The sequence below is a fragment of the Heloderma suspectum genome, chromosome 8, assembly GCF_057233095.1.
Source record: "Heloderma suspectum isolate Gila_16-S chromosome 8, 16-S_ref, whole genome shotgun sequence".
NCBI lineage: Eukaryota > Metazoa > Chordata > Lepidosauria > Squamata > Helodermatidae > Heloderma > Heloderma suspectum.
Window position 1 is genome coordinate 24,015,385 of NC_139465.1, and position 27,304 is coordinate 24,042,688.

Here is a 27,304-nt window from a genome sequence, read left to right on the forward strand (position 1 = left end):
TCCAAGTACCAATCTATTTCATCATCCAATTCAGGGCACAAAAATGTAACTGACATGGACTATGGACATCTGATTAAAAAACAACAACATCATCTGATTTTAGTGATGGAGAAATTCAACAAAATAAAGCCTAGAGGACAGGTGTGTCCAGCATTGCTGTGGGTGAGGACAAAATGGGAATAAGGGGCGGGGGGGGGGGAGAGAGAGAGAGAGAGAATGGGCCAAGGGGGGAAAAACAGCATCTGATCTCATTCATGGTGTAAATATTTGCACAGGTTTCTACTGCACCAGACAGACTCTTAACAACCGCCTCTAAAAAAAAAAAAAAAAGGGAGGGGGTCATCATGTGTTTTATGAAATGCACAGAAACTACTCTTGGAACAAAAGGAGAGGGGCTGTAATTAGGAAAGGGGTCGTAGCTCGGTGGCAGAGCCCCTGCCTTGCATGCAGAAGGTCCCAGGTTTGATCCCCGGCATCTCCAGGCAGGGCTGGAAAAATTCCTGCCTGAAACCCTGGAGAGCTATTGCTGCCAGTCAGTGTCAACAACACTGGGTTAGATGGAACAATGGCCTGACCCAGTATCAGGCAGCTTTCTATATTTCTTCGTAGGATTTGTACTAAAAATTAGAATCAGCTATCTGAGCCAAAGTCTGCTCTCTCTTCCGAACTCTATTGATATTTGCTTGCTGTTTTACTTCTAACAAACTTTCAAATGAAGACTTCTTCTGTCTCATTTTGGATTGGCACATAAAGATGTATGGGAATTATTCTGGACAGAGGAGAAATTTTTATACCCCCCAAATTCAGTGGATCTAGGCAATACACAGAAAGCATATCAGCACAACAATCTTGAAAAATAGAACTATAAAACCTCACAACAATCTTGGCAGGAAAGCCAATGAAACCACTCCATAACTTACTAAAACTACAGATCACAAGATTAGCCTTGGACAACTCAAGACTCTGGGGTGCTTGTTTATTTATTAAATTTATATACTGCCCAACTGGCAGATGTCCACATGGGCAGTTGACTATCATAAAAAAGCCAAATCAATAAATGTAACAATGAAAATATCAACATATGAAAAGGTACAATAGTAAAGTTAATAATCACAGCAACAGATTAAAGATTAAGGGTGCAATCCTCTACATGTTGAAACAGAAAAAAAAATCCTTTTGTTGCAGAAATCAATTTTTTCAATATGTACAAAAAAAGCCATGCTGGCTGGGGAATGTTGGGAGCTGTAGGCATTTTTTCTGTCTAAACACACATAGGTTTGCTCCTTAAATGCCTGCTGGAAGAGGAACGTCTTAACCTACACATATAAAGGGAACATGCCAGTCAGATCTCCCTGGGAAAGGCATTGCATGGACAGGGGCTGCTACAGAGAAGGCTCTTTCCCTGGTAGCCACCTGTCGCACAATTATTACATGATCTAGCTTATGATCCAGGACTACCATAACCTCCAATGTTTCACAGATGAAAATGCGGACATGCTCTAATCCTTCTTTCTCATAGCAATGATCAAGGGTCTGAAGCAATTCCCCTATGAGGAACTGTTTAGCTTACAGAAAAAGGTGGGTAAGGGGAGACATTATAGAGGTGCACAAGGTTATGCATAGTGTGGAGGAAGTGGATAGGGAAACATTTTTCTCGTTCTCATATAATGCTGGAACCCAATGAGGTCACCTATGAAGCTGATCAGTGGGAGATTCAAGACTGATAAAAGGAAGGACTTCTTCACACAGCACCTAGTTAAACAGTGGAATTTTCTACCACAAGATATAGTGATGGCCGTCTTCTTGGATGGCTTTAAAAGGGGATTAGCCTAATTCATGAAACCTAAGACTATCAATGGCTACTAGTCCTGATGGCTATATTCTACCTCCAGTATCAGTATTCTTAATCTGCTCTTGGGAACTGAATGCCTGCAATGGTTTTTAAATACTTTTCCCTTAACCAAGAGAGCTAGAAAACCATCCAGGTGGACAGAGTTGGTGTCAAAGGTAGGCACGACTGGGCGCTGTCTAATGAAGAGACTGCTGGACTTGCTTCTCCTCTTCACCATTTCAACCTGCCTCTTGCTCTGGCCCAGGCAACAGAGGCAGTGAGAAGGAGGAGCAGCAAATGCCACTGACTACATGTTCACTGTCTCTTTATCTGTCGAGCAAGTACGTGGTAGCAACGATGAGAACGAGGATGAGGAGCAACAGCAGCAGACATTGGCGATGAGAAGATGGACCCAGTGAGGGAGGGGGCCCATTGAGGGTGTCTTGCCTGAAGGCCCACAAAAACCTGGAGCGGGCACTGCAGGTGGAAGTGATGACTTCACAAGATTTTTCTCAAAAAACGATGCAACATGATGAAATCCACTGGTAACTCAAGGTTTTATCACGACCCTAAATCAACTTTTGTCATTCGTAAATCATACTCTTGAATAATCTTCCTAGGACCACACAAATATTTAGGAAAGACTTTGAATGTGCATATCATCCCAACATCTGCAATATACACCTTTTTTTTTAAAAGCAGTTTAAAATATTTCTTTAGAGTTGCTTCTTTAAATCTACCTTCAGAGGGACGGCAAAGTCAACATCTTTGGTCTCTTTCAGGCCAAGTGGTATCAGAGGAATGCTAAAAGCCTCCCTGTATTAAAAGAAGAAATTAACAGCATTAATCCACTAGCATCTTTTCTTTTGATCCACATATCTGTATGGAAGATTTGTTGCCTGATGTACTTCTATATACCATAAGAACAGAAGAAGAGCCATGCTGGATCAGACCAAGGGTCCATCTAGTCCAGCATTCTGTTCACACAGTGGCCAACCAGCTGTCGACCAGGAACTCACAAGCAGGGCATGAGCGCACCCACACCCTCCCGCCCATGTTCCACAGCAACTGGCATACATAGGCTTGCTGCCTCTGCTACTGGAGGTAGCATATACCCATCAAGACCAGTATCCATTGATAGCCTTTCCTTCAGGAATTTGTCCAACCCCCCTTTAAAGCTATCCGAATTGGTGCCCATCAAGACATCCTGTGATAGCGAATTCCATAGTTTAGCTATGTGCTGTATAGTTACTACATAGTTACTACGTTAATTATGTAGCAGTTATGTGCTCCACACCATCAGTGTTTTCATTCATACTTCCCTGATTGGACCCATTTTGACCTCTTCCCCAAGGCCTGAAGAAGTGTGAGGGTGGGAGAGCAGCATTTTACACACCCTAGAGCAGGGGTGTGGAACCTCTTTCATCCCAAGGGCCAAATTTCATTTTGGAGATGCTCCTGGGAGCCACATTCCAGTGGCGTGTGGAGCAAAGGAGCCAAAATACCAGCATATTTCAGCTTAAAGCTCTTATGCCAGTAACTAAGCCTTAGGAGAGGCATTTCAGCCTTTTAGAATGGGGGTGGGGGGGAAGATGCACAAAAGCCAGGAACCCCCCAAACGATCAGTAGTTGGGGGCGAAGGTGGTGGGGTCAGAGGAAGGGGGGCATGGCCTTCTGGGGAACCCCAGAGGGATGAACTGGGCCCCCAAGAGAGCGGAACTTGGCCCCTGGGCCTGACGTTCTTTTCCTTGCCCTACATGGGATGACCACAGAGTGTGCAGACACAAGCAGAGTCTGCATGCAGACTTGTGGGAACAGGGTGTAGGGCACTATATAAGCATGTGCAACCCCATCTCCGGCCTTTCTATGTTCCTTACAACTATGCCCACCCTCCCAACTGACTCCTCAGGCAGCTGCCTCGCTATTGAGTTTGCTCTAGATCTCTGACCGCTATTCAGTAAAGCATGGTCAGAGTTATCCAGTGTTCACATCTCCTCTCTTTCTTTGGGGTGTGGATGCAAGTGCGTACTCTTCCTTTTCCCTGAATGGCTTCACGTATGCCCCCAAGAAGATTTTATGACAGCATGTAATCTCTCTCTGATTTAACCAAAGAGAGCAGGCCTTCCTCTAAGTACAACCTCTCAGCGTTTTCACAGGAAAATCCACTGAACCCCTGAAGTAGTTTAAGGCTTTTCTCCCCTTTCTCCTGATCCCCCCCCCACACACACACACACCCACACACCACTACCCTTCCATCGCTGTCAGACGCAAACTTGCAACCTGTCTTGATCAGGAACAGGTTACAATACCCATCATTGTTATTCCGAAGCATGCCAACTTCAGAGCAAAAAAACACAAACAAAAGCCAGAGCAAAGCCCTGGCCTGAGCCAAGACGCTAAAATCAACCCCTTGCTTGTTGATTTAAAGCATTCCCCTACGATCCATCTTTATTAAGTTGCCAGGTTGGTGCACCAATTTCCATGGGCACCGATGTTCCTGCCAGCTCTAAGATGAATGCAGAGTGGAATTCAATCTCTCACTGTGACCATTTGAAATGCCAACCTCATGCGCGGGGGGGGGGGGGGGAGAGAGAAAGAATAATAAGCTTCTCTTTTCTGATTGGCAGGGCACACAACCCTTTGTGAAATGTCCCTTGGATCTATGCTGAATTGTGGGCTATAGATGGATTAAGGATGGGTTCATACCCCAGTGAAGGCCAGAACTAAGCATGCTCTATATCGACATGACCATGCTGTCTTTAAAAAGCGTGCTTGCATTAATTTGTGGAGGAGGCCATTATTATCGTGGTGGAGGCAATTATGAGCCATTCTGTCCATGGTCACTCACAGCTGTCTCCAGCTGTTATTTAACAATGGATCAGCTGCTATTGTTTTAAACAGTTGCATTTTTTCTCTCTCCAAATTAATTCGTTGATTTTGCAATATGTTCTCTCTCTCTCTCTCTCTCTCTGCAAGTGACCTGGTGGACTGTGGGCTGCGCAAGGCTGCACAGCACAGGCACCATACCAGGAACATGATTAGCAGTGCCCAACAGGTGCACAGGCCAATGACACTGTCAGCGCACACTAGGCACTGCTACCCATTCTCCAGGCAGCTCTGCGGAGTCATCAGCACGTCATGCTCTCCAGCAACAGCAGGGGCTTCCCCTGCCCTTAGAGCAGGGGTGGGGAATTACTTTTGGGTGGTGTGGGGCCGGATGACCCCCCACCCAGGCCTCCGCTTTCCCAGTTGGTGCTTCACCCGTCCAGCTTCATTCATCCTTCACTCTCCCCGGGAGCTTTCCCTTCTCCTTCCCCTGCAAGCACCAGCTGAGCAGGCAGCCGGATTCGCTCCTGCTTCTTCTCCTCCTCCACACAGGGACCGAGGAACAAGAGCAAAGTGTGCTCAGCAGAGTGTGCGGCACTTCGTGCGCTGCTCCCCCTCTCAACTGGAATCTCCTACTTAGGGAAACTAACAGCCTTCACGCCATTCACCCTCTCTTGGGGGTCCCTCTCCCTGCAGCCTCCCCACACCCCTGGTAGCCTTCGGATCAGGGAGTGGGGCTTGGGGAGCGGAGTCCCCTTGGAGGGAGCCCAAGTCTTCGTAGGCTGAATGGGGAACCTCAGTGTGCCAGATTCTTCATCTCTAGCTTACAGCATTCAGACCTCCCTTGCCCCCATGCCCACCATTCCACTAGTTGCTGTCGGTTGTGACCTTTGGCAATTTCACTGCAGCTACCTTTGTAAAAAACAATAGGGCCTCAAGTTTAAGAGAGGTGCCAATTAAAAAAAAAGTGGACGAGGGAGGGTAACTATTCTATGAGAGGGATAAATGACACTAGGAAAAAATGGTATTTACATTTGCCTGGGGCCTGGCATTAAATGTTCTGGTGCAAATCCACTCTCTGCTTTGTCTGTTGGCTTTGAGCGAATTAATACAAGGAAAGAATTTGGCCTTGGCCCTCTCTGCCACTCCCCACTCAAGCCACCTCCTCGAAAGCATTTCTGAGGATTAGGGATCAGAATTAATTAATACCTTTCTGAAGGAGGAAGGTAAATACCCAGCCTAATCCTCAGTCAACAGCCAGGTCAGACTGAGCATTTTCGGCAGCTACCTATACACCTTGCACCCTGCGCTTTTTCCAGCGCTCTCCCCTCAGCCAAACATTCATATTTTTTATTCCAGGTAGCGGTGCGGCAATAATGCCGTAAAGCCTTTTCCCACTTACTCGGTGTTTTGATAGACCTCGACTGAGATATTGAGTCCTTCAAGCTCTTCCTTGAGAATCTGCAGATCCGAGTTTACATAACTGAGTTCAAGAAGCACCTGTTCTCGCACTTTGTTGTTGGTTGTCACTCTGCCAAAAGAAAAGGATATGCACCTTTAAGAGTGTTTTCAGAACAGCCTCTTTATTGTACAGGGGGCATGTAAAGCTCTCTTAGTGGCATTCTCTACATTTCTAAGATTGTTTAAACCTGCCCTCACCCCTTAAGAACTGATATGAATACTCTCGTTTCAGAACTGACCTGGCCTCCTGCCAAAAAGGGGAATGTGGAATGGGTTTCAGATAATACTAGAGTCTCAGACTTTTATATAATACTTTAGTTGAGGAAAACAAACTAAAGCAAAGGTGGAGAACTCATAGCCTTCCAGATATTGCTGGCCTACAACTTCCATCATCATTGGCCATGCTGTAGCAATGGCTACCAACCTGGGACACCTTTGAGAGGATTAGGCAAATTCTTGGGAGGGTAAGGCTACCAATGGCTAGTAGTCCTGATAGTTATATGTTACCTCCAGGGGCATTTCTACATGAGGCATTTATTGTGCACTCGTCATTCCCTACTCATGGTTGTTTACAGGTTCTTTAGATGACGTCCTGATCCTCCAGTTTTGCTTCTGAGTCTACTGAGCATTTTTGGCAGGGTTTTTTAAAGCAGGGAAAATGCGACATTTAATTGTGAAAGTGAAAGAAACAACTTTTTCCACTTGCATATTTGTGCTATTCTGCTATACCACAGTGCCACCTAGAGGGTATGTAGCAGAAAAGTAGAAAGGAAACGCTCTATATGTAGTGCTCAGATCTCAATTCTATGACAAAACTGAAAGTAGATGCAGCGGATTAACAGCTGATTCACGGCCTTGTGTAGAAAAGCTCCAGAAGCAGAGGCAGTAAGCCTCTCAAGAACAGTTGCTGGGGAACACGAGCAAGAGGGTGCTGTTGAGCTCATGCTCTACTTGTGGGCTTCCCACAGGCATCTGGTTGGCCACTGTGGGAACAGTATGCTAGAGTAGATAGGCCTTTGTTCTGATCCAACATGGATCTTCTTATGTTCTTCTGGCTGGGGCAGTTGGAGTCCAACAACATCTGGACCTCCACAAGTTCCCCATCCCTGAACTAATGAATAGGTTCCTTAATTTAACTCAAGAATCTTTACAGAAGGAAAGTTCTGACCCCTATTCCCCTCAAAAAGCCTCTTCATAGGTGGGGGGAGGAGAGACCTCAACAATGTGGGATGGTGTGTGTGTGTGTGTGTGTGTGTGTGTGTAGTGGGAGACTGCTGGGAGAGAGGAGTTTGCACAACATTGGGGGGGAGGTTGAGCCTTAGATAAATTAAATTAAGGATGTTCACAGAGGGAAACGTTTCCCTCCCCTCAACAGCCCCTCCCTGGTGTCCCATTCCAAACAGAGGGCCGGTAACCCTCTTGAGAGACTTGAGGGGGGGTCATAAATGGCTGCAGGGGGAGGTAGGGAAAGGAAACTTTCCTTCCATTAACTTCCTTAACGTAATTTAATTTAGGATCTAAGCCATTATTTTTTATGAAATAAATTGTGTGAAATATTATTATTATTGTTACTATTGCTGCTATTTTAGCTACTTGGTTTTTTTGCTGAAATGCTTTTACTGAATTAATACTATGGTACTGAAAAGGTAATTATGAAATCTATTATTGCATTTGTTTGAAATGCTGATGCCATATCTGTTTGAGATGGCTGCTTTTATTATTGCTGTTATCTAATTCTATTGTGGGAAAAGGAGGCATATAAATAATTTCAATTGATTTATTTTAAGAGAAAGCTTCTGAAAATAAATGCAGAAGAGGATTTTTTAGAGCAGATATTTTCCTAGGAGACACGTTAACATAGAAGCATGACACAAATCTGTGTGCAAACTTTCCAGCTACCATTTCTTCAGTGAGATACTGGGAGCAATGGGGCAGCTGGCTGGGAACTGGAGGCCGCTCCTGCTAAAAGAAACAAAGGCTGCATTTTGCGACTGCAGACAAGAGAGGAGGAAAATCGTGGGAACATACCGTAGAAGGTTCTCAGCGCCAGCTCTCATTCTCACCGCTTTCAGGATCTGTTGGTTCAGGACAGCCCTTTGATTTTGCAATTTGCTCCGTCCAGTCTCTGCAAGAGGGTTACATCCCTAGATTACAGAAAACACATGATTTATCAAAAGCTGATGACCAAAGAAAGGAAGAATGAGTGGATGAAAGAATGCCTCCCTAAGTAGATAAAGCTGATCTCTACATTTTTAAAACTATACAAGTCCATCCAGTGCAAGAGTACCCAATCTTCTTACAAAAGTGGAAGCAAAGGGGAGTTTTATCTTTGACAAACTCCTACTTCTTTAGTGAAGATCTATCCACAGCCCTTTTGTTGCTCTTTTCAATAGTTTCTACAAGTGCGACTTGTAGTAAAACGTTGCAGTACATAGCGCACCTGTTCAGGATACGCCATTCCATTACTCTTTACTCCTGCTTTTCCATCATCTTCCAGCCCTTAACAGTCAGTCAGTATTCCATACCCACTGAGTATGCTCAGTCCTCAGTGGGGTCTTCCCCCCACCGCCACCCTCAGAACCTCCTGATATGTCCCTCTTGTGCATAGGTGGTGCTGTGTTCTCTGCATAAGGACGTGGAGAACAGAGATCAGAAATATTACATAGCAGCCTTCCCCAACCTGGTGCCCTCTCCAGACGTTTTGAACTACAAGTCCCATCTGTCCCAGCCAATCACATGAGTGGAGAATGATTGAAGGGGGCTTAAGACAGTGGCCAGAATTGCTTTATGCAGAAAGAGATGCAGCTGGCAGAGTAGCCAAACCTGAGCAAAGGCATCACCCTATCTGCAGCAGCTACCCAGGCATCCAAATGCAATGCTAGACCCAGGAGCACACCCAGACTACAAACCTGACCCTGCATTCATAGGGAGTACAACCCTGTCCAGAATAGGCTGTATGTCCAATCCCTAATAAGCATTCCTACTAGGGATGTCAGAGAAAACAGCAACGCAATCAAATGGGTTCGGATTTCTATGAATCTGACCTGCTTTTACCAAGTCGCATGGATTCCACGGACTTGCGAACCAGTGTTTTACTTTTCAGAATTTTATGCAAATTTAGTCAAAGAAAAATACATAAAATAAAAAAAACCCGTTGAATATGCGCATTTCCTCCATAGGCTAAAGCATAAAAATGCATGGAGGGGGATTTGCACATTTTCACAAGTGCGAATTTGGGAACATTCAGGAAACTGGAAAAAATCCAATCCCACCAATGAACAGTTGACGGAACGAAAGGCACTTGACAATCCGCAAAATGCAGATCGAATGGATTTTACGAAGTCCGTACATCCCTAATCCCTACTGATCAACAGTACTTCTGAACTACTGTATTGGTACTTCTGGACTAAACCTCTGGTTGTTAGCCCACATCCAACACAACAGTTTTAGGTAGATCAGAGGTGGGCAACTTGTGGCCCTCCAGATGTTTTAGCTTACAACTTCCGGTTATGCTGACTAGGGCAGAACAGAACACTGAGACATAGGCCAACTGGTTAAACAATAGTCTCCCAGCACCACCCTCTGGGAGTGACCCACTAGACAGGACTGGAGTCACTGAAAAATAGTGCCTCCTGGCCAGGTGTATAAGAAGAAGATGAGCAAAGAGCTGGATTTGCCTGATCTCGTAAGCTAAGCAGGGTCAGCCCTGGTTACTACTTGGATGGGAGACTGCCTGGAAATCAGGCTTCCTGCACTGAGCAGGAGGTTGGACTCGACGGTCTTGTAGGCCCCTTCCAACCCTATGATTCTAAGAGTACTCTGGACAATTGTATCAAAGGCTACCAAGAGGTCCTGACACAGATTGTCCACACAAGCCTTTTCAGTCCCAACACCAGGCTTTAACCCAGTTTGGGATTATTGATCTCAATAATCAGCACCATCCAAGAAAGCCTGGAATTGAGTTGCCACCACTCAACACTTTACTTGAAAACAGTAAATTAGAGATAGTTGTCAAGGATGGTGGAGTCCAATGAGGGCTTTTTCAGAAGAAGTTTTACAGTTGCCTCTTTTAATATAGTTGGAACATGGTCCTCTTTCAAGAAAGACTTCACCATCTCCATTGTCCATATGGCCACACCTCTTCTGGCATTCTTAATCAGCCAGGATGGGCAGGGGTCAAAAGAGCAGGTGGTTTGCGTCAATCCTCCAAGCATTTGATGCCATCACCTAGGAATTTTGAAATATTTGTCTAGTCCCAATTAGAAGGAACGGACACCTTCAAACCGTTTTTTAATGTTGGCAAATAGGAATTCAAAGTATTTTTTCCAGGCCTGGCTATTTTGATGGCTGAATATTTGACTGCCCATATGAAGACTCCATGATGACTTATGGGGTATGTTTTTCTTCAACATTCTATTACAAAATCTTGATTAGATAAAACATCTTGCCTGAATTCAGAGTGCGATCTCAGAAAGAATACCAGAAGGCATTCTACATCTGCTATTTTGTTAAAACAGAAGTGTTTTCATTTTTGTGGTCATTGATAAATGTAAAAAAGAAAACCTCTTATAGATAGATAAGAAGTTCAAATATTATTATGACTGCAGAACAGAGTTAAAACAGTTTGCCTAACATCAACAGACTCAGCAATGATGGCAGCAAAGGCTCAGCACCCAGAAAATACTGACATCCAATGCCAGTTCCAGGTTTTGGGGAGCCGGCTCCAGGTTTGAGTGGGCCAATGGTAAAGGCCCTCTCTGGTGGGCCCCTCACATACTGATGGGCCCCAACTGCAGATCTACCTGGCAGCAGGCAACCATTTTAATTTCCCACAATGCCCCACAGTAAAACCACATCAGAGGCATTGTGGGAAACTAAAATGGCCACCTGACACTGCCAGTTAAGCCAATGGAAGGTGTCAGCACTGATGGGCCTTGCTGGGACCCTGACAGATAATCATGGTTGCCAGGTGCCGATGCCGGGCGTGGGACTTACACACAAGATGCTCTCATTGGGCCCCATTCCCCGAGTGTGCCCCCCTCCTCGCCAGCCATGACTGGTACCACCACCCATTCACCAGCCTCTCCTTCTGGGTCCAATCTGCACCACTTCCCAGAAGGAGAGAATAAGACACATAAGGGGTTAGTGCTCTTCCTTGCTTGCACATAAGTAGGAGGCTCCAGAGCTTGGCAGTGGCCATCCTACTGGGATGTGGGTCTTGACAGGTACCCAATGATACCATTGGCATCTATTCCTAGCTTTCTAGAAGAGCAGTATGTACAGAAACCATTGCCTGACATTTCTGCTTAAAAGGGGGGGGGGAGAGAGAAGAGATTGCTTTTAAAAAAAGAGATTTTTCTGCAAAATGTCTAGAAAACCAATCCTTTAAAAATATTTCCAATGTATGGTGGCTGGTGGAAGAGAGTTAAAGTCACCATCACAAATCAGCTAGAAAGCAAACCTGTGCAAAATATTAACCAGCATATAAAGGGAGGGCTGCTTCCCTACTCAATGGACCTCTTGGGAGAAAAAAAAACTGCTCAATGCATGAATCTTCAAAGCATCTATAACATTTCAGAAATAATGGACATTCCTTTAAAAAGGTAAACAATGCACAAGTCCATTCTGCCTGATATACAAGGCCTCTCCTTTCTGTTCCTGGCTGTCTACCACAAATGAAATGACTTAGCACAGCGTTCCCCAACCTAGTGCCTTCCAGATGTTTTTGACTACAGATCCATCATCCCTGACCACAGGCCACACAGGCTGGGGATGATGGAAGCTGTTGTCCAAAACATCTGGAGGGCACCAGGTTGAGGAAGGCTAACTTTGCATGTTCTCAAACAATGACCTTGAGATAACTCAGGGGATTTGCTGCCCAAGCTGTTTTCTTGGCTTCTTTCCTAGGATCACCCTCTCAGGGGATTGGAGCACCTTGTCTTCATAACTTGTTCAGTATTTTAAAGTAGTAAAGTATTTAAAGGGTATTTAAAGTCATAAATTATGGCTTGGTTTACTCCAATGACAAAATAATTGCTTAACCGCCACAGCATCTTGCAGCAGTTTTTCCTTCTAGGGAACACAAAGTCCTCAACCTCTACTTGAAATTTGATTTTGGCAAACGTGGGGAGCCTCGGAAAAAAAGCACACTGAAGGAGCCGCGCTCAGCGTGCAGAAAGAATCACACCAGCTGACAGGAGACCAGCTGTCTGAGCACCTAACCTGTTCTTCATTCATCATCAGGGCTGCAGTAGAAAGATTGAGATCTTCCAGTGATATTTATGATGGGTTGAATCCAACAGGGCGATTCCCCTGAAGGAACAGCTTCATCAGTGGAACCGGGAGGGGGCAATTCCTGCTCCCACCACAGCCACTTGTGTACCCTCAAAACCTGCTCCAGATGGCTGGGAACCCTCTGAAGCAGATTTTTGGGTGGTGCACAACTCTGCAGGGAGGAAAACAAAAGGAGAAAAGTCCCATCGTGCTAGCCAACTTCTGCTAGTGTAATGCTGGTTTTTTTTTTAACCCTAAGCCTGTAAAGCACACCACCTACATTTCAGAGATGAAAATACGGACGTGCTAGTTAACACCCCAGTCACTGCACCAAGGATAACTGTCTGACCCACAGTCGCACATTTGGCCAGTTTGGATGCAACACTAAGCCATAACTGAGCATGACCCACAGGGAACTTTGGTCTCTTGCACTTTCCCCTTCTGGCATAGCCCTACAGAGGAGTTCAGAAGCTTTTGCTCCTGTTTTTGATTATCTGCCAGTTGTGAGTCAGCCAAACCTAGACAAATGGCAGTTGATCTTAATGATGGTTAGTGGAAACAAGCCAGCTTCAAACCATCATTTCTGAAGCTGGCTCATTTTTACTAACTAGGATTAAGATTAGGGTTCTTAATGGCATGCTAGACTGCGGTTAATCTAAAATGGATGCGTTTCTGATCTTTTCACAGCCAAGCCAAAGGAGGAGCAGGGAGTGCATGAGCCCGGAGGAGGCTAGATGTACTCTTATAATGCTGAACTATGGTTTAGCATTACATTGGAATGCAGCCATTGATGAAGCTTTATTCTGCATTTGCTTATTTATTTATTTATTGCATAGGCCGTCCTGCGTCGTTTTAAAATGCTAAAAAACACAACTATCCAACAATCTGTTACCAATAGTTCACAGTGAGCCTTGTCAGCATGGGAAGTGGGTAAGGCGTGCTCTTCAAAGCACCTTAATGTTCACATTTGTGCATGACCATGTCTGTGCATTTGACACAAGATGTCTCTCTTACCCTAACACACAGGCAAGGAATGTCTTTCAGCCCAAGGGCTGAATTCAACTGCAGAGAAACTCTGGGGGGGGGGGGGATGCATACCAATGCTGGGCAGGGTCAAAAAAGGGGTGGGACCAAAATTACCAGCATATTGTGGCTTAAAGCTCTTCCGGCCAGTAACTAAGCCTTGGGAGAGGCATTTCAACCTTACAGAATGGGGGGAAAACCTGCACTAAAGCTGGGAAACCACCAAAAGATGAGCAGTTGGGGAAAATGGGGCAGGGCCATCTGAAGAACCTGTGTCGTGCCTCCCTCAGACTCCTTTGAGGATGAAGGGGAATGGCAGGCTCCAGACCCAGGGGAAGGGATTGGCGCAGAAGGAACCCGAGTTCTCTCACCTCCTGTGGATGTTCCTTGCCTGACTGCAGCCTCTCCAGAGGATTCAGAGGGTGAAATGCCCCCGACCCTAGCAGAGTGAAGGAGACTGTATGCAAAAGAATAACGTAGGCGGGCCTCTGTCCATTTAAGACAGAGAGGGTCTTCAGAAGCAAGAGGACTGATTGCATACAGCTGCTTCAAGATGCTCCAGTTAAATGCAGGACACAGGCAGGGGCAAGGCTGCTGGAGAACAATGTCGTCACACGCTGCATCTCGTCAGCCTCGCCTTGACTCCGAACCTGAACCTCAGCCTTGCTCATGTTCCCCTGTGTGTTGGACTTTGGACTGGAAAACGGACTTCTCCTTGCCACACCACCTTGGATTTGAATAAACTGGTAAAGTTTCCTGCTTCAGCCTCCTTTTCTCTCTCTCAGCCTTGGAAACCGTTATCGGTCAGCTGGCAAGAACTGACACCCTAGAGGGTTGGATTTGGCCCCCAGCCGTGACGTTCCCCGCCCCTGCCCTAATAGTTAGGGCCTAACTCAAAAGTTCTAACTTCTACAGACCTGGAGGAGGAGGAAGCGTGCCAAGCCTAGCAACTCACACTAGCAAAATTGTAATAAGTCTTGCCCAAAGGGGAAAAAATACCAGGGACAGCGATTATGCCATGGGCAAGTTCCCAAAACTAGGGGCTGTCCCTTGTAAACTGGGGCAGTTGGGAGCATGTGCGTAAAATATGCCCAAGAATTTACATAATCGTTTCCAGGAAGCATCCCATTTGCCAAACTGCCTGAACAACATGTCACCGTGAATTAATCTCTGGTTACTGAGGAGATTTGCTCTGAAACCAACAACAAGGAAGACCTGAAATTCAAATCTGCAGGCCTAGTTCAGGTGCTGCTTCCACAGGGGGAAACTCTTATTGGGTTAAGAGTTGCACACATGCCTTCTCCCTGCACCATGGGAAGAAAGCAACATCTAATCCACGCTATGCCACATGTGTTTGAACATGGGGAAAGGACCGTAGCTCAGTGGGAGAGCACACGCGTTGTAGGAAGAAGGTCCCAGGTTCAATTCCAGGTTCATTTTTGCCTGGAATAAATTCTGGAAGAAAATTAGAAACATCGGAGGTAAATTCCAGGCAAAAATGGGTATGATCAAAAACAAAGATGGCAAGGACCTAACAGAAGCAGAAGAGATCAAGAAAAGGTGGCAAGAATATATGGAAGATCTGTATAGGAAGGATAATAATATCGGGGATAGATTTGACGGTGTGGTCAGTGAGCTAGAGCCAGACATCCTGAAGAGTGAGGTTGAATGGGCCTTAAGAAGCATTGCTAATAACAAGGCAGCAGGAGATGACGGTATCCCAGCTGAACTGTTTAAAATCTTGCAAGATGATGCTGTCAAGGTGATGCATGCCATATGCCAGCAAATTTGGAAAACACAAGAATGGCCAACAGATTGGAAAAAATCAACTTATATCCCCATACCAAAAAAGGGAAGCACCAAAGAATCTTCAAACTATCGAACAGTGGCACTTATTTCACATGCCAGTAAGGTAATGCTCAAGATCTTGCAAAGTAGACTCCAGCAATTCATGGAACGAGAATTGCCAGATGTATAAGCTGGGTTTCGAAAAGGCAGAGGAACTAGAGACCAAATTGCCAATATCTGCTGGATAATGGAGAAAGCCAGGGAGTTTCAGAAAAACATCTATTTCTGTTTTATTGACTATTCTAAAGTCTTTGACTGTGTGGATCATAACAAATTGTGGCAAGTTCTTGGTGGTATGGGAATACCAAGTCATCTTGTCTGCCTCCTGAGGAATCTGTATAAAGATGACCAAGTAGCAACGCTAAGAACAGACCACAGAACAACGGAGTGGTTTAAGATTGGGAAGGGAGTACGGAAGGGTTGTATACTCTCATCCTACCTATTCAACCTGTACACAGAACACATCATGTGACATGCTGGGCTTGATGAAGCCAAGGCTGGAGTTAAAATCGCTGGAAGAAACATTAACAACCTCAGACATGTAGATGATACCACTTTGATGGCTGAAAGCGAGGAGGAGCTGAGGAACCTTATGATGGTGAAAGAAGAAAGTGCAAAAGCTGGGTTGCAGTTAAACCTCAAAAAAACCAAGATTATGGCAACCAGCTTGATTGATAACTGGCAAATAGAGGGAGAAAACGTGGAGGCAGTGACAGACTTTGTCTTTCTAGGCACAAAGACTACTGCAGATGCTGACTGCAGCCAGGAAATCAGAAGACGTTTACTTCTTGGGAGGACAGCAATGACAAATCTTGATAAAATAGTGAAGAGCAGAGACATCACACTGACAACAAAGGTCCGCAGAGTTCAAGCAATGGTATTCCCCATAGTAACCTATGGCTGCAAGAGCTGGACCATAAGGAAGGCTGAGCGAAGGAAGATAGATGCTTTTGAACTGTGGTGCTGGAGGAAAATTCTGAGAGTGCCTTGGACTGCAAGAAGATCAAACCAGTCCATACTCCAGGAAATAAAGCCAGACTGCTCACTTGAGGGAATGATTGAGGGAATGATATTCAAAGCAAAACTGAAGTACTTTGGCCACATCATGAGAAGACAGGACACCCTGGAGAAGATGCTGATGCTAGGGAAAGTGGAAGGCAAAAGGAAGAGGGGTCGACCAAGGGCAAGATGGATGGATGATATTCTGAAGGTGATGGACTCGACCTTGGGGGAGCTGGGGGTGGTGATGGCCCACAGGAAGCTCTGGTGTGGGCTGCTCCATGAAGTCATGAAGCGACTGACCGAATAAACAACAACAACAAGGCTATCAAGGGCTACTAGTCCTGATGGCTATATTTTACTTCCAGTACACCAGTTGCTAAGGAACATGGGTGGGAAAGTGCTGTTGCACTCATCTCCTGCTTGTGGGTTCCCTGTGGGCAGCTGGTCTGCCATTGTGTGAACAAAATCCTGGACTAGAGGTTCCCTTGGTCTGACCTAGCATTGCTCTTATGTTCTTAATAGCCCTGGCAAAGTTGTTATCTCCTTTGTTAGAGAAATTACAGGTAAATGACACAATTGTTACTAGGAAATAGTTGGGGATTCCTTTGGAGAGGAGGAGCCCTTATGGGAAAAGGGCATACAAAAGGCATGCCTTTCTCTACCCCCCCCCCCCTTTAAGGATGATGTAATAATCAGAGTGGCCATACTACAGGCTTGCCAGATCTACTTTGGGTTTACTAGAACCCTGAGATCCATCATCTGGAGCCTGGTGCAAGAGACATACACTAAGAATTAAAGGAATTTTGAGCCCAGGAATTTGTTTCAGATCTGAATAGAACTCACAGTCCTTCCACACACAAAAATCCATTCCTGGTTACCCCAAGCAGTTTTAAGGCGGAGGTCGTTTTGTTGCTGCTACTGTTAATGAACTGGGAGTCAGAAATCTTTGCCGGATCTACTGCAAATCCCTCAAAGATCTACCAGTAGATCCAAATCTACTTTCTGCCCACTCCATCTCACCCCAGGGTAATGTAGGTGCCTGTGAAGGAAATAAAAGGGACAGACTGCAGTTTGGAGTGAGCCTGAGGAAGATGGAGAGCAGAGTTTGAGTTCTGTAAGCATCTTGAGCTCAATCTGTATATCTGTAAATAAACACAAATACTACACAATGCCAATAAGCGTCCAGTGACTCCCTTCCAAAGGGAACCAAACCTGGGCAAACGCTGTGCCCCTGGAACTTCTCACTATCTGGAGAAGTGGGGTGAGCAAAAAAAAAAAGGTCATTTTCTCAAGATGGCACACCAGAGGAATGAAAGAAAGTCTCAGACAAGGTCAAGACAAATAGCTTGTGGGCTGTACCACTTCATAGAGCAGGTGGGTGTCTGATCATGAAAAAGAAACCTCTACACACAGTAAGTGAAGATGTCAGAGTAAAGGCTGATCTACAGCACCTCTTTCTGACATTAAGAGTGATAAATAATTATATACATCTGGGATAGGCAGCCTGGTGTCCTATCCCAGATATTTAAGACTACAACTCCTATGATCCTTTACCACTGGCCATGCCAGCTGGGACTGATGGGAGCTGTAGTCCCAGTCTTCTGCGGGATACTTCATTTTCTATCCCTGTTGTAAGTTATATAAATATTTGGTTTATATTTATATGCAAGTACATTTTCTGTTAATGTAGGAGAAAGCATTTGGTAATGCAGCTTGCCCCTTACAGTCCATGAACAGCTTTGTCACGTGAGAATTGGTTTGCCTTGATGACTTCTGACAAGAACCGTACTGATATTTCTCCCAGGAAGTAATGTCTGAGCAAGCCCTACAAGGACTAACAAAGGGCTCTCTTTGTCCAGTCAATATTTGATTAGCGGAAGAGATATTTAAGGCACAATCCTATGTACGTTTAGACAGAAAAAAGTTCTACATTTCCCAGCATTCCCCAGCTAGCACAGCTGGCTGGGGAATGCTAGGAGTTGTAGCACTTTTTTCTGTCTAAACATGCATAGGATTGCATCCTTAATCTTATATTCAGAGCTACCTCATTTTTCCAAGTGGCTTGAGAGAAATGGGAACTTTATGATAAACAGGAATTCTATTTACATAGGGTTACATTGTTGGCACAAGGATATAGGGAAGTGTGGAGGATGGAAAACCTGGATAATGTTAATAACACAGACTGTATTACATTTGTTGTAAGAACCGGATACGTGCTAGATTTTCATAAGAACAAAACACTTAGAGCAGTCCATTAACATGTAATGGGCAGTATAAGCTTTCTATTTTGCAAAAAGAGTGTTACTGTGTATTTGATTTCACTTAGAGAGATATTGGGTTGGACCAAGATTTAGTCATTCTTACAGTAGACCCACTGAAATGAGTGATACTTTAGTCATGACTTATTTGAGACCCAACAATTTCTTTATATGGCTAAAGCTGGATCAAGCCCATTGTCAATATTTCCATATTTATTACTCAGATTTATGGACTGCTTCATAGCAATGCTCCCAAAACAGTTAACAATATCCTAATCTTAACAACAAAATATTATTATCAATGGAGCTGTTACCAAATAGTGAAAAGCAAACCCCCCTTGTGGCAAAATAAAAAGCAGAAACCAGATATCTCCAGTCACACACAGACTCTTCTTTAAACATTGACCATTTCAAAATCAGAAATCCCAGCTGCGACATAAACAAAGCTCCAGTTGCTCAAGTGCTCTGCAGAAGAGGTGTTTGTGTTCAACGTTGCCAGTGGATATGTGGTACAGCATACAATGGGCGTTCCAACTGATAAGCCGAGACATACATTAATGGGACAGAGAAGGTGATGTTGAGCTGAACCTAGGTGTGCCTCAATGGTTAAAGTGAGATATTCAGCTCCACCCAATGTTACTGTCGTACTTCCAGGGCAAACGAATGCTTGACATAGTAAATACTTTGCGCACACAAAGGTCTGCTTAGGCAAGGAGCAGGGCAAGTGTCAAGGGTCAGCATGGTTGGGCATCTGCAAAAAAACAGGCCACTGACAAGAGCCCCCTGGAGTTGCTCCTCCCCTTCATCACTGCCTCTCACTCTGGCCCAGACAATGGTGGTGGTGGGAAGGAGCAGCGGTTGCCACTGCTTATTTTCTCATTGGCTCTTTGCCTGTCAAGCCAGTAAGTGGTAGGAGTGATGAGAAAGAGGATGAGGAGCAGTCGCAGCTCTACAGGGATTCCGGCAGGATTCCTTCCCAGCCCTGCCTGGAGACAGCTGCAATTGAACCTGGGACCTTTTGCATGCAAAGTGACCCGTGTGCTATGGATGCTGGATTGTGAAGCTTAATGCATATTTCTTCAAATGTTGCAGAGAGAATTTCAGTTCTCTGGTAATAAAGTTTGAGCTTTGCACCTCTGAATGAATATTATTTATTAATTGCATTTGTATATGAGGTCCAAGAAACTCAGGTTAGCCACGATCGGATTTTCCCACATTTTATCTTCACAGCAACAGTAGGAGTTTAGTTAAACTGACAGAGAGAGCAGAGCCGAAGAGGTCACTCAGTGAGCTTTACAGCTGACCAAAGGTTTGAACCCTAGCTTGATGGAATCTTAATGGAAGTTCATTGGGAGTGTACCTTTGAATGCTACATGCTCATGGGAAAGGGCAACAACAGAGCGTTGTAACCCTTGGGTCCTCTGTCTGGGCTTCCTAGCAGCATCTGGGTTTCCACTAGTAGAAACAAAGATGGTGGCCTAGATGGGCCTACTGTGAGGAATGTCATTATTACTCCACCATTTTACAGGTGAAAAACTATAAAGGTAGTGACTTGTCCATCAAATTCCTGAATGTTTCAAACATGTCTCACTGGAAAGCACTGCCTTTAGCAGCTTTCTTTCTTTCACAAGATTTTGTGCCAGCAGTCTCTTGACTTTTCCCATTACAACTAAAAAGGAGCATTATGACTTTAAAAATAAATAAATCAGGAAACAGTTCCTTTCTTTCAAACCTTTTCTGCCTTTAGAGTTCAAGGCAGAACAAAACAAACACTACTTTAACACACCCTTGTCTTTAACAATGTCTTTTTTTTGCTTCTGGGAGGTGGGGGTTTTAGTGTAATTTTATGCCAATGGAGGGGGGGAAAGGTCTTTCCCCAAATTGTCAAGCAACAGATGCAAGAAAGCAGCAAGAGAAATTAAACTGAAATTAACTTGAGCATGAGCATGCCTTAATACCTAATCCACACCAAGAAAACAATTAAGTAAGATCACTCACCAGGGGTTTTAACTGAATGTCACTATACAAATAAGAAAGTCAAATAGATTTAAGCCGAAGCTTGTGTTCTTGGTCTTTGTGCAGCTTTTGTTTATGTGGGGGGAACAGACTCCACATTTCCCACTGCACCTGTATGTGTACTGTCCATACAAAGACTGGTTATAAATGGTGACAGCCCTTTTATTCTTCCTGAATCAATATTTCACTTGTCCCATCTAAATATAGAACTGGATACTTTAGTAGTAAGGAAGTTACCGACTCCAGCTACTTGCCCGAGAGTGCTTGCACATGGTAGTGGAGTTACTGTACCTATGGCCATGTCATACCAGTGACTAATCTCTCAGTTATCTGCTCTGACATGAGCAGGGCTGCAAAGAATGAGAACTGAAAATCTTGTGCTCAACCACACCTTGACCCATGCTGAATGTACAACGAAACTAGATCAGATTTTTAAGAAAAATACATGCTTTAAAAATGCAATTGGGAAGTGAGAAAGTTAAACAAAGGCAAATACGATGAAGGCATTTTTGTACTACTGTATTTTCTAAGTTTTTGTATCACCGTATTAAGACAGTCATTTCCTTGCTCATCTTGATTCATAAACTCCAAGCGTAAATAAATAACTTGGGATCTATCCCTTTAAAAACCCTATAGGGTTTATCTTAACAAGCCAAGAAAAACCTGAAGGAGATCTGGCCGGATGGCTTAGCTTGTTCAAAGAGTGTCACTGCCACAACTATTGTTTAAGAAATCTCAAGAAAGTGATGTGGGGGCACCGTAGCTCTTTATAAGAAACAGGCCAGAACAATAACACATTCCAAGGTGATAGATAAGATTCACAAGTGGCAGGGAAGTAGATTGGCAGGCCTTAGTATCAATTGATCAATTGCCTACCACCCGGAAAGTTGGCAGAATTGCCATAAATACTTTGAAAGCACTTTTTTGGGCCATTCAAGGGGCTTTCAATTACCATTTCTGACTAAGACTTCATGCATTAAGCAACATACTACCTTTCACTTCCACCCCCACCCCCCAAACTCAAATAAGACCACCAGCAGATGAGTAGCTGGCTTTGCACCAGTACCAGCAAAAATGTCTTTGGTCCTTTTGTTATGACCTATGGTCACTGCAAAATAAGATGGCTCAATATAGTTTTTGGAAGAGGTAATAGAGGAGGAAGGGGGAATTACAGTATTTTAAAGACCCCAGGAGTGCTTCCAATGGGTCTGACAAGATTTTGCCTGATGCTCAGAGGTGTCGTACCCTCTGGCATCACCGTCTTTTCAGTTGTCAGATACATGATTTTAAAGCAATACGCACGTAGATCACCCTAGATTTTTATTAAAACTACAACATGGCCTTTGCAGGATAATCATGCAGGACAACGGTCATGATTTTTAAACAGAACAAATGCAAACCAAATTACTACCCATGGACATAAGTAGAAGCAAGCCATGGAATGGAAACCTGTGTCCAGGGCTCATTTGAATTTTACATATTAAAAGCAATACTTTCCAGTAAATATTATTAGGAACTTAGGAAGATGGCTTGCACCAGGTCAGATTATTTGTCCAGCTAGTTCAGTTTTGTCTGTTCTTGACTGGCACTGGCTCTCCGGGGTCTTGGGCAGTAAATGGTCTCCCCCTCACCTATTGCCCCAAAGTCATTTTAATTGGAGATGCCAGGGATTGCGGGCTGGCTAGCTCAGTTGGTCAGAGCACGGTGCTGATCAGTGGAGGCTGGTGGCTCCTATTTCAGTAGGGCGGTGAATCCACTCTGGGTTTCAATCAGAACCAGTCAGAACTCCAAAGGAGCTATCCAAGGTTCTGAACTCATTTTGGGGATAGGGTTCAGCACTTTGAATAGCGCCTTTAGAGTCCTGACTGAAACCAGAGCAGATTCACTGCTCCACTGAAATTGGAGCCACCAGCCTCCACTGGTGCTAATAACCCCCAAGGCCATGGGTTGGAGCCACACACTGGCAAAGTTGGGTGAGGGCCTCATCCTTCCACCCTTTTTCCTGGGGCAAAGGACATTAGCTCAGAGGCTGTAGAACTCAGTGGTGTGACTCAACAGAGGGCAGCTTTAGATGTTCCAGGGGCCTTCTGCAAGCAAAGCATGTGCTCTACGGCTGAGCCACAATCCCCCGCAGTTACATTTTTATCCCATCCTTCCTCCAAGCAACTTAGGGCAGCATGCATGGCATCCCTGCTGTTATCCTCACAGCAACCCTGCAAGGTAGGTTAGTTCGATAGATAGCAACTGGCCCAAAATAAGCTTAGCAGCTGAGCACGAATTTGAGCTTGGGTCCTTCCTGGCCCAATATCCAATGCTCCAGCCACAGCACCACACCAGCTAGTGCAGCCTTCCCCAATGTGATGCATTCCAGATGTGCTGGATTCAGTGGAGGCTGGTGGCTCTGATTTTAGTGGGGCTGTGCATCCCTTCCAGGTTCAGTCAGAACCATTCAGTTCAGCCCCTTGGATCACTCCTTTATAGTTCTGGCTGGTTCTGACTGAAACCTGGAACGGATTCATAGCTCCACCGAACTCGGAGCCACCAGCCTCCACTGGCTGGACTGAAATTCCCATCAACCCCAATCAGCATGGCCAGGCTGGGCTAGAATGTCCCCAGATTCCACAGCTCTCATGCAGAAATAACATGGATTGAAGGTACAATCCTATGCATGTTTAGACAGAAGAAAGTCGTACAACTTCCAGCATTTACCAGCAGGCATGGCTGGCTGGGGAATGCTGGGAATAGGACTTTTTTTCTGTCTGAACGTGCATAGGATTGTGCCCTGAGTATGAAGACAATCTGGTCCCCAGCTTCCATTAGTAGAGAGGAACATCTGCCCAGGGCTGAAGCTGAATACCTTTCCTTACAGAGAAATGCTTTCAGTGTAGAAAATCTGTGCTGTCTGCTCAGCTGTAAAGTGGAAACAGACTGTTATCTGCATATTATTTAGGTCTGATGTTACATTTCATGCTGTCTTCTAAACAGACAGATAGCTCAGTCAAGAATATTTTCTATGTATATATGGCAGCACTTGCATAACTTTCTGATGAGGCACCTGTTGAAACCTGTTGATGTCAGGAGTTCACAAATAGGCTGCCAAGGTTTTAGAAGTGCCCTAAATTTAACCTGTGTAATCTAATAGGCAGGGAGAGGTTGGCAAACCTTTTAAGTACTCACCTGGGGCTAGCTGCTCTATTGTCATGTTCCTAGCAGGCTGAAAATGGTGCACCTTAATCTAAAATGCCTTATCACATTTCCTTTTGAACTGGTTCCGTTTGCAATTCCAGGGCCGGCAACTTCCTTTATTATCTGCTTTTAGCTAAAGTTAACTCTGGCTTCAGACCAGCTTTGATAACCCATCAGAATTTGAAGAATGTTTTTTTGGAGGGGGGGGGAGGGGATGGAGATACTCTCACTGTGACAAGTTTGTAAGGGTGCAATCCTGTGCATGTTTAGACAGAGAAAAGGCCTACAATTCCCAGCTTCCTCAGCCAGGCTGAGAATGAAATTCTCATGTAGAAGTATAAGAGAGGTGAAAGGCAGAGGGTGCTTCTGTCCTAGTTCTAAAGACTGCATGGAGGGAAAGAAGGTTTCACCAAAATGGGAAGAATACACCATACCATCCACTTCATTTAATAGGTCCCTCACTACTTATGTGTACCAGTTGTTGGCATGCACCAAATGAGTACCTAATGCTACAGTACATGATCAAGCTGTACCTATTTGGCTGGTATAATAGCAGCCTTCTTGCTTTATAATAGGATTTAATAAATCCTAATATATAGAGTTTCTATGGATGATATTCTGGAGGTGACGGACTCGACCTTGGGGGAGCTGGGGGGGTGGCGACGGCCGACAGGAAGCTCTGGCGTGGGCTGGTCCATGACATCACGAAGAGTCGGAAGCGACTGACTGAATAAACAACAACAAATAGAGTTGTTTGTCTACATTCTGAAAATTTGAGGGCACAAAGTTTGTTTGTAACTGGGCTCCTTCACACTGAGCTTTTATCCTGTAATTGATATTGCTCCTTCACGGAAGTTTGAGGATCTTTACATGACACAGTGATCATCCCAGCCATCTCCTGCACTAAATGCCCTTTGTTCCGTTTTTAAATAGATAGCAGATAGTGAGCTATCAAATTACCCCACTGAGTTCAGCTTCAGTTTCCTCTGTGAAAAGAGTAAGAGCAGCAAGAAGAGGAGCGAGATCAATGAAAGATAATGGGAGACTCAGATACTGGGAGAAGGAGGGGGTGCAGGAAAAGGAAGCAGGTGAAAAAGGGAGTCGTTGTAATCCTGCATTTAAAATGGAAGCAGAAAGCTCCGTTTTAAATGCAGGATTTTATGCTGGTCTCTCTCTCTCTCTCACTCACACACATGTGCAACATTTAAAACTGGGTTTTGGAGGTACTAGGGTGAAATTATTTCTTTTAAGTGGCCATCTTATGCACACGTAAAGCTGGGAGTAAGTACCACTAGACTCAGTGAGAGTCACTTCCAAATAAACACACACAGGCTGGCATTGCATAAGCTCTAACATAAATGTAGAGTGCAGTTCATCTTATTTTCATATGGCAACTGTTAGCAGTTATATCAGGATGCAGCCCTATGTATGCTTACCTGTGGATACAATCTAATGTACACTTATCTGGAAGCAAGTCCCCACTGAACACAGCGTGGGCCTTACTTCTGAGTAAACATGCATGTATTCTTTCTGCCTTCAGCAACTGAGTAACAGGAGGAAAGCCAAGAGCTGTTCCCATTGGGGAAAGCTGCCCCTGTTGGATTTCTGCCTGTCTAGTCACTGTTAAGAGCACAATAGCCTGATAAAAAAGTGGCAACTCTAAATATTATGCACATCCTTCTTGGTGGTGGTGATAATATTGTGAACTACTTAGACATTTTATTATATTCAGCATTATAGAAATACCTCCAAATAAATAAATAAATGGTTAGAGGTAACAGAAGACAACAATCTCACCCACCATTTCCAGCAGCTTCTAACTGCCCCCTCATACTCACGCCCCAATATACAATTTCCAGAAGATAAGTATGAACCACCTCCCTCATGGGTAAACAGATATCTCAGAATACATAGCAAAGTCCTTGCCAGCCCTCTCCCTCCATTATTACGAAGTTATTAAGGGCGCAACCCTATGCATGTTTAGACAGAAGGAAGTCCTACAACTCCCAGCATTCCCAGAATGCTGGGAGTTGTAGGACTTCCTTCTGTCTAAACATGCATAGGGTTGCGCGCTGACGATATTCACAAACCGCCTTCCAAAGAGCCGGTGTGCCTAATATTGTTTAAAAGCAGAAGAAAAGGTGCGCGCGCGAGAGAGAGAGGGCGGAGGGGAGGCTTCCTAAAAGTCAAATCGAGACCAGCGTTTTCAGAAATAATACAGGCTTCAGAAACGGACAAGAAAAGCAACAAGGAAGCCGCTCCTCCGCTTCCAAATTCCCAGCGGAGCGAAGTAATGCTCTCTACTCAGAAGTTAGAGTCCCACTGAATTCAATGCGGCTTACTGCCCCAGTTCAGCGTGTATGCGGCGGCGGGGGTCCCGGGGGGGGGGGTCCAATCTATTCACGCCCACCCTGCCGGCGGCTGCTACGACACGCCGCCTCCCCGCCCCCGGTCACAAGCGGATCTCCGCGACGCTTCGGCCTCGCCTCACCTTTCGGAAGTAGCAGTCTCCCCGCCGGCCCGGCGCTGGGCAGCCCGCGGGCAGCAACGCGTCCGTCATATTATCCAGGCTCAGCCGCAAGCAGCGGCGAGGAGCCTGCGCCTGGCGCGGCGGCGAGAGGAACGCGGCGCTCCTGTCGTCGCTCCTGCTCCGAGCTCAACTCCGTAGTGCGCCACGCGCCGCTCAGGCAACTGTCGCCGCCGCGCGCCTCCCCACCCAGGCGAGGAAGGGCTGGACCAGCCTCGACGCCGGCTGCCCTGGGGAGCCCGCCCCTCGCTCCTCCTACACCTGGGGGAAGCCCGCAGCGGGAGGGCAGGCTTCCTTCGCTTCGTGGAGCCCGCGCCTAGCAGCAACAAGCTGCCTTCTCTGCGCCAGCCCAGCCCTTCAGTGGGGGTTCCCAGGAGGACGAATGAAAGATTTAGGAGTGTGCAGGAGAAGAACGAAGCTTTGCTCCACGCTCCGGCGAAGGGCGGAGTGGCGCAGGTGGGGCTCCGCCTTGGGGCCAACGGCCATCCCCCGCCCCACCAAGACTGCCTGCATAGTTACAGACCCTCTTATCCGTTTGTTTGTTTGTTTATCCTGTTACTTTAAAAATCTGTTATCCTTTTCTACAGCAAAATCTTGCTTATTCCCAAGTAAACGTGTTTAGCACCAGAGCAACAGAAGAAAATTCCGTTTTGTTTTTGGAGTCATGATGGTAAATTTAACATGAGTTTCAAATGCAAAACGGTACAACCCCAGGGTATTTTATTTTTTAAATCAGGGTTGGTAGTTTTTGTTGTTGTTTGGTGCTCTGTTCTAACATATCAGGACTGTAGAAGCAGTTAATTGTGAGCTTCACAGTTGAAATGAGACACCTGGGCCCAATCTAGACTGCTGATTTAGTGCGGAGTGAGAACATATCAAGGTTGTTTGTGACAGATGATGCTGTTGCCACCCAGCAACAACCCTGCTGCTTCCCTCTGGAAACTGCATTTTCACAAAGCCATTTTCCTTAAATGTGGCTCCTGCATAGTTCCACTGCAGTGTTCCCTGTCCCCCTGGCATTAAACCCTGGGCATGCCTAGGGGTGTTTCCATG

At 45.3% G+C, this 27,304-nt stretch overlaps 1 protein-coding gene across 1 annotated transcript in view; it reads right to left on the bottom strand.

Moving 5' to 3' along the window:
• Positions 1-26,409, bottom strand: part of RHPN2 (rhophilin Rho GTPase binding protein 2) — a 59,521-nt gene extending 33,112 nt beyond the window's left edge. The window contains exons 1-4 of the mRNA XM_084813105.1: positions 26,216-26,409; positions 8,147-8,262; positions 6,060-6,188; positions 2,572-2,647 (exon numbers count right to left, since the gene is read on the bottom strand). Of these exons, the coding sequence (XP_084669231.1) occupies positions 2,572-2,647; positions 6,060-6,188; positions 8,147-8,262; positions 26,216-26,284 (390 nt within the window). The 5' untranslated portion in view covers positions 26,285-26,409. The remainder of the gene's footprint in view (positions 1-2,571; positions 2,648-6,059; positions 6,189-8,146; positions 8,263-26,215) is intronic.
• Between the last annotated feature and the right edge of the window lie 895 nt (positions 26,410-27,304).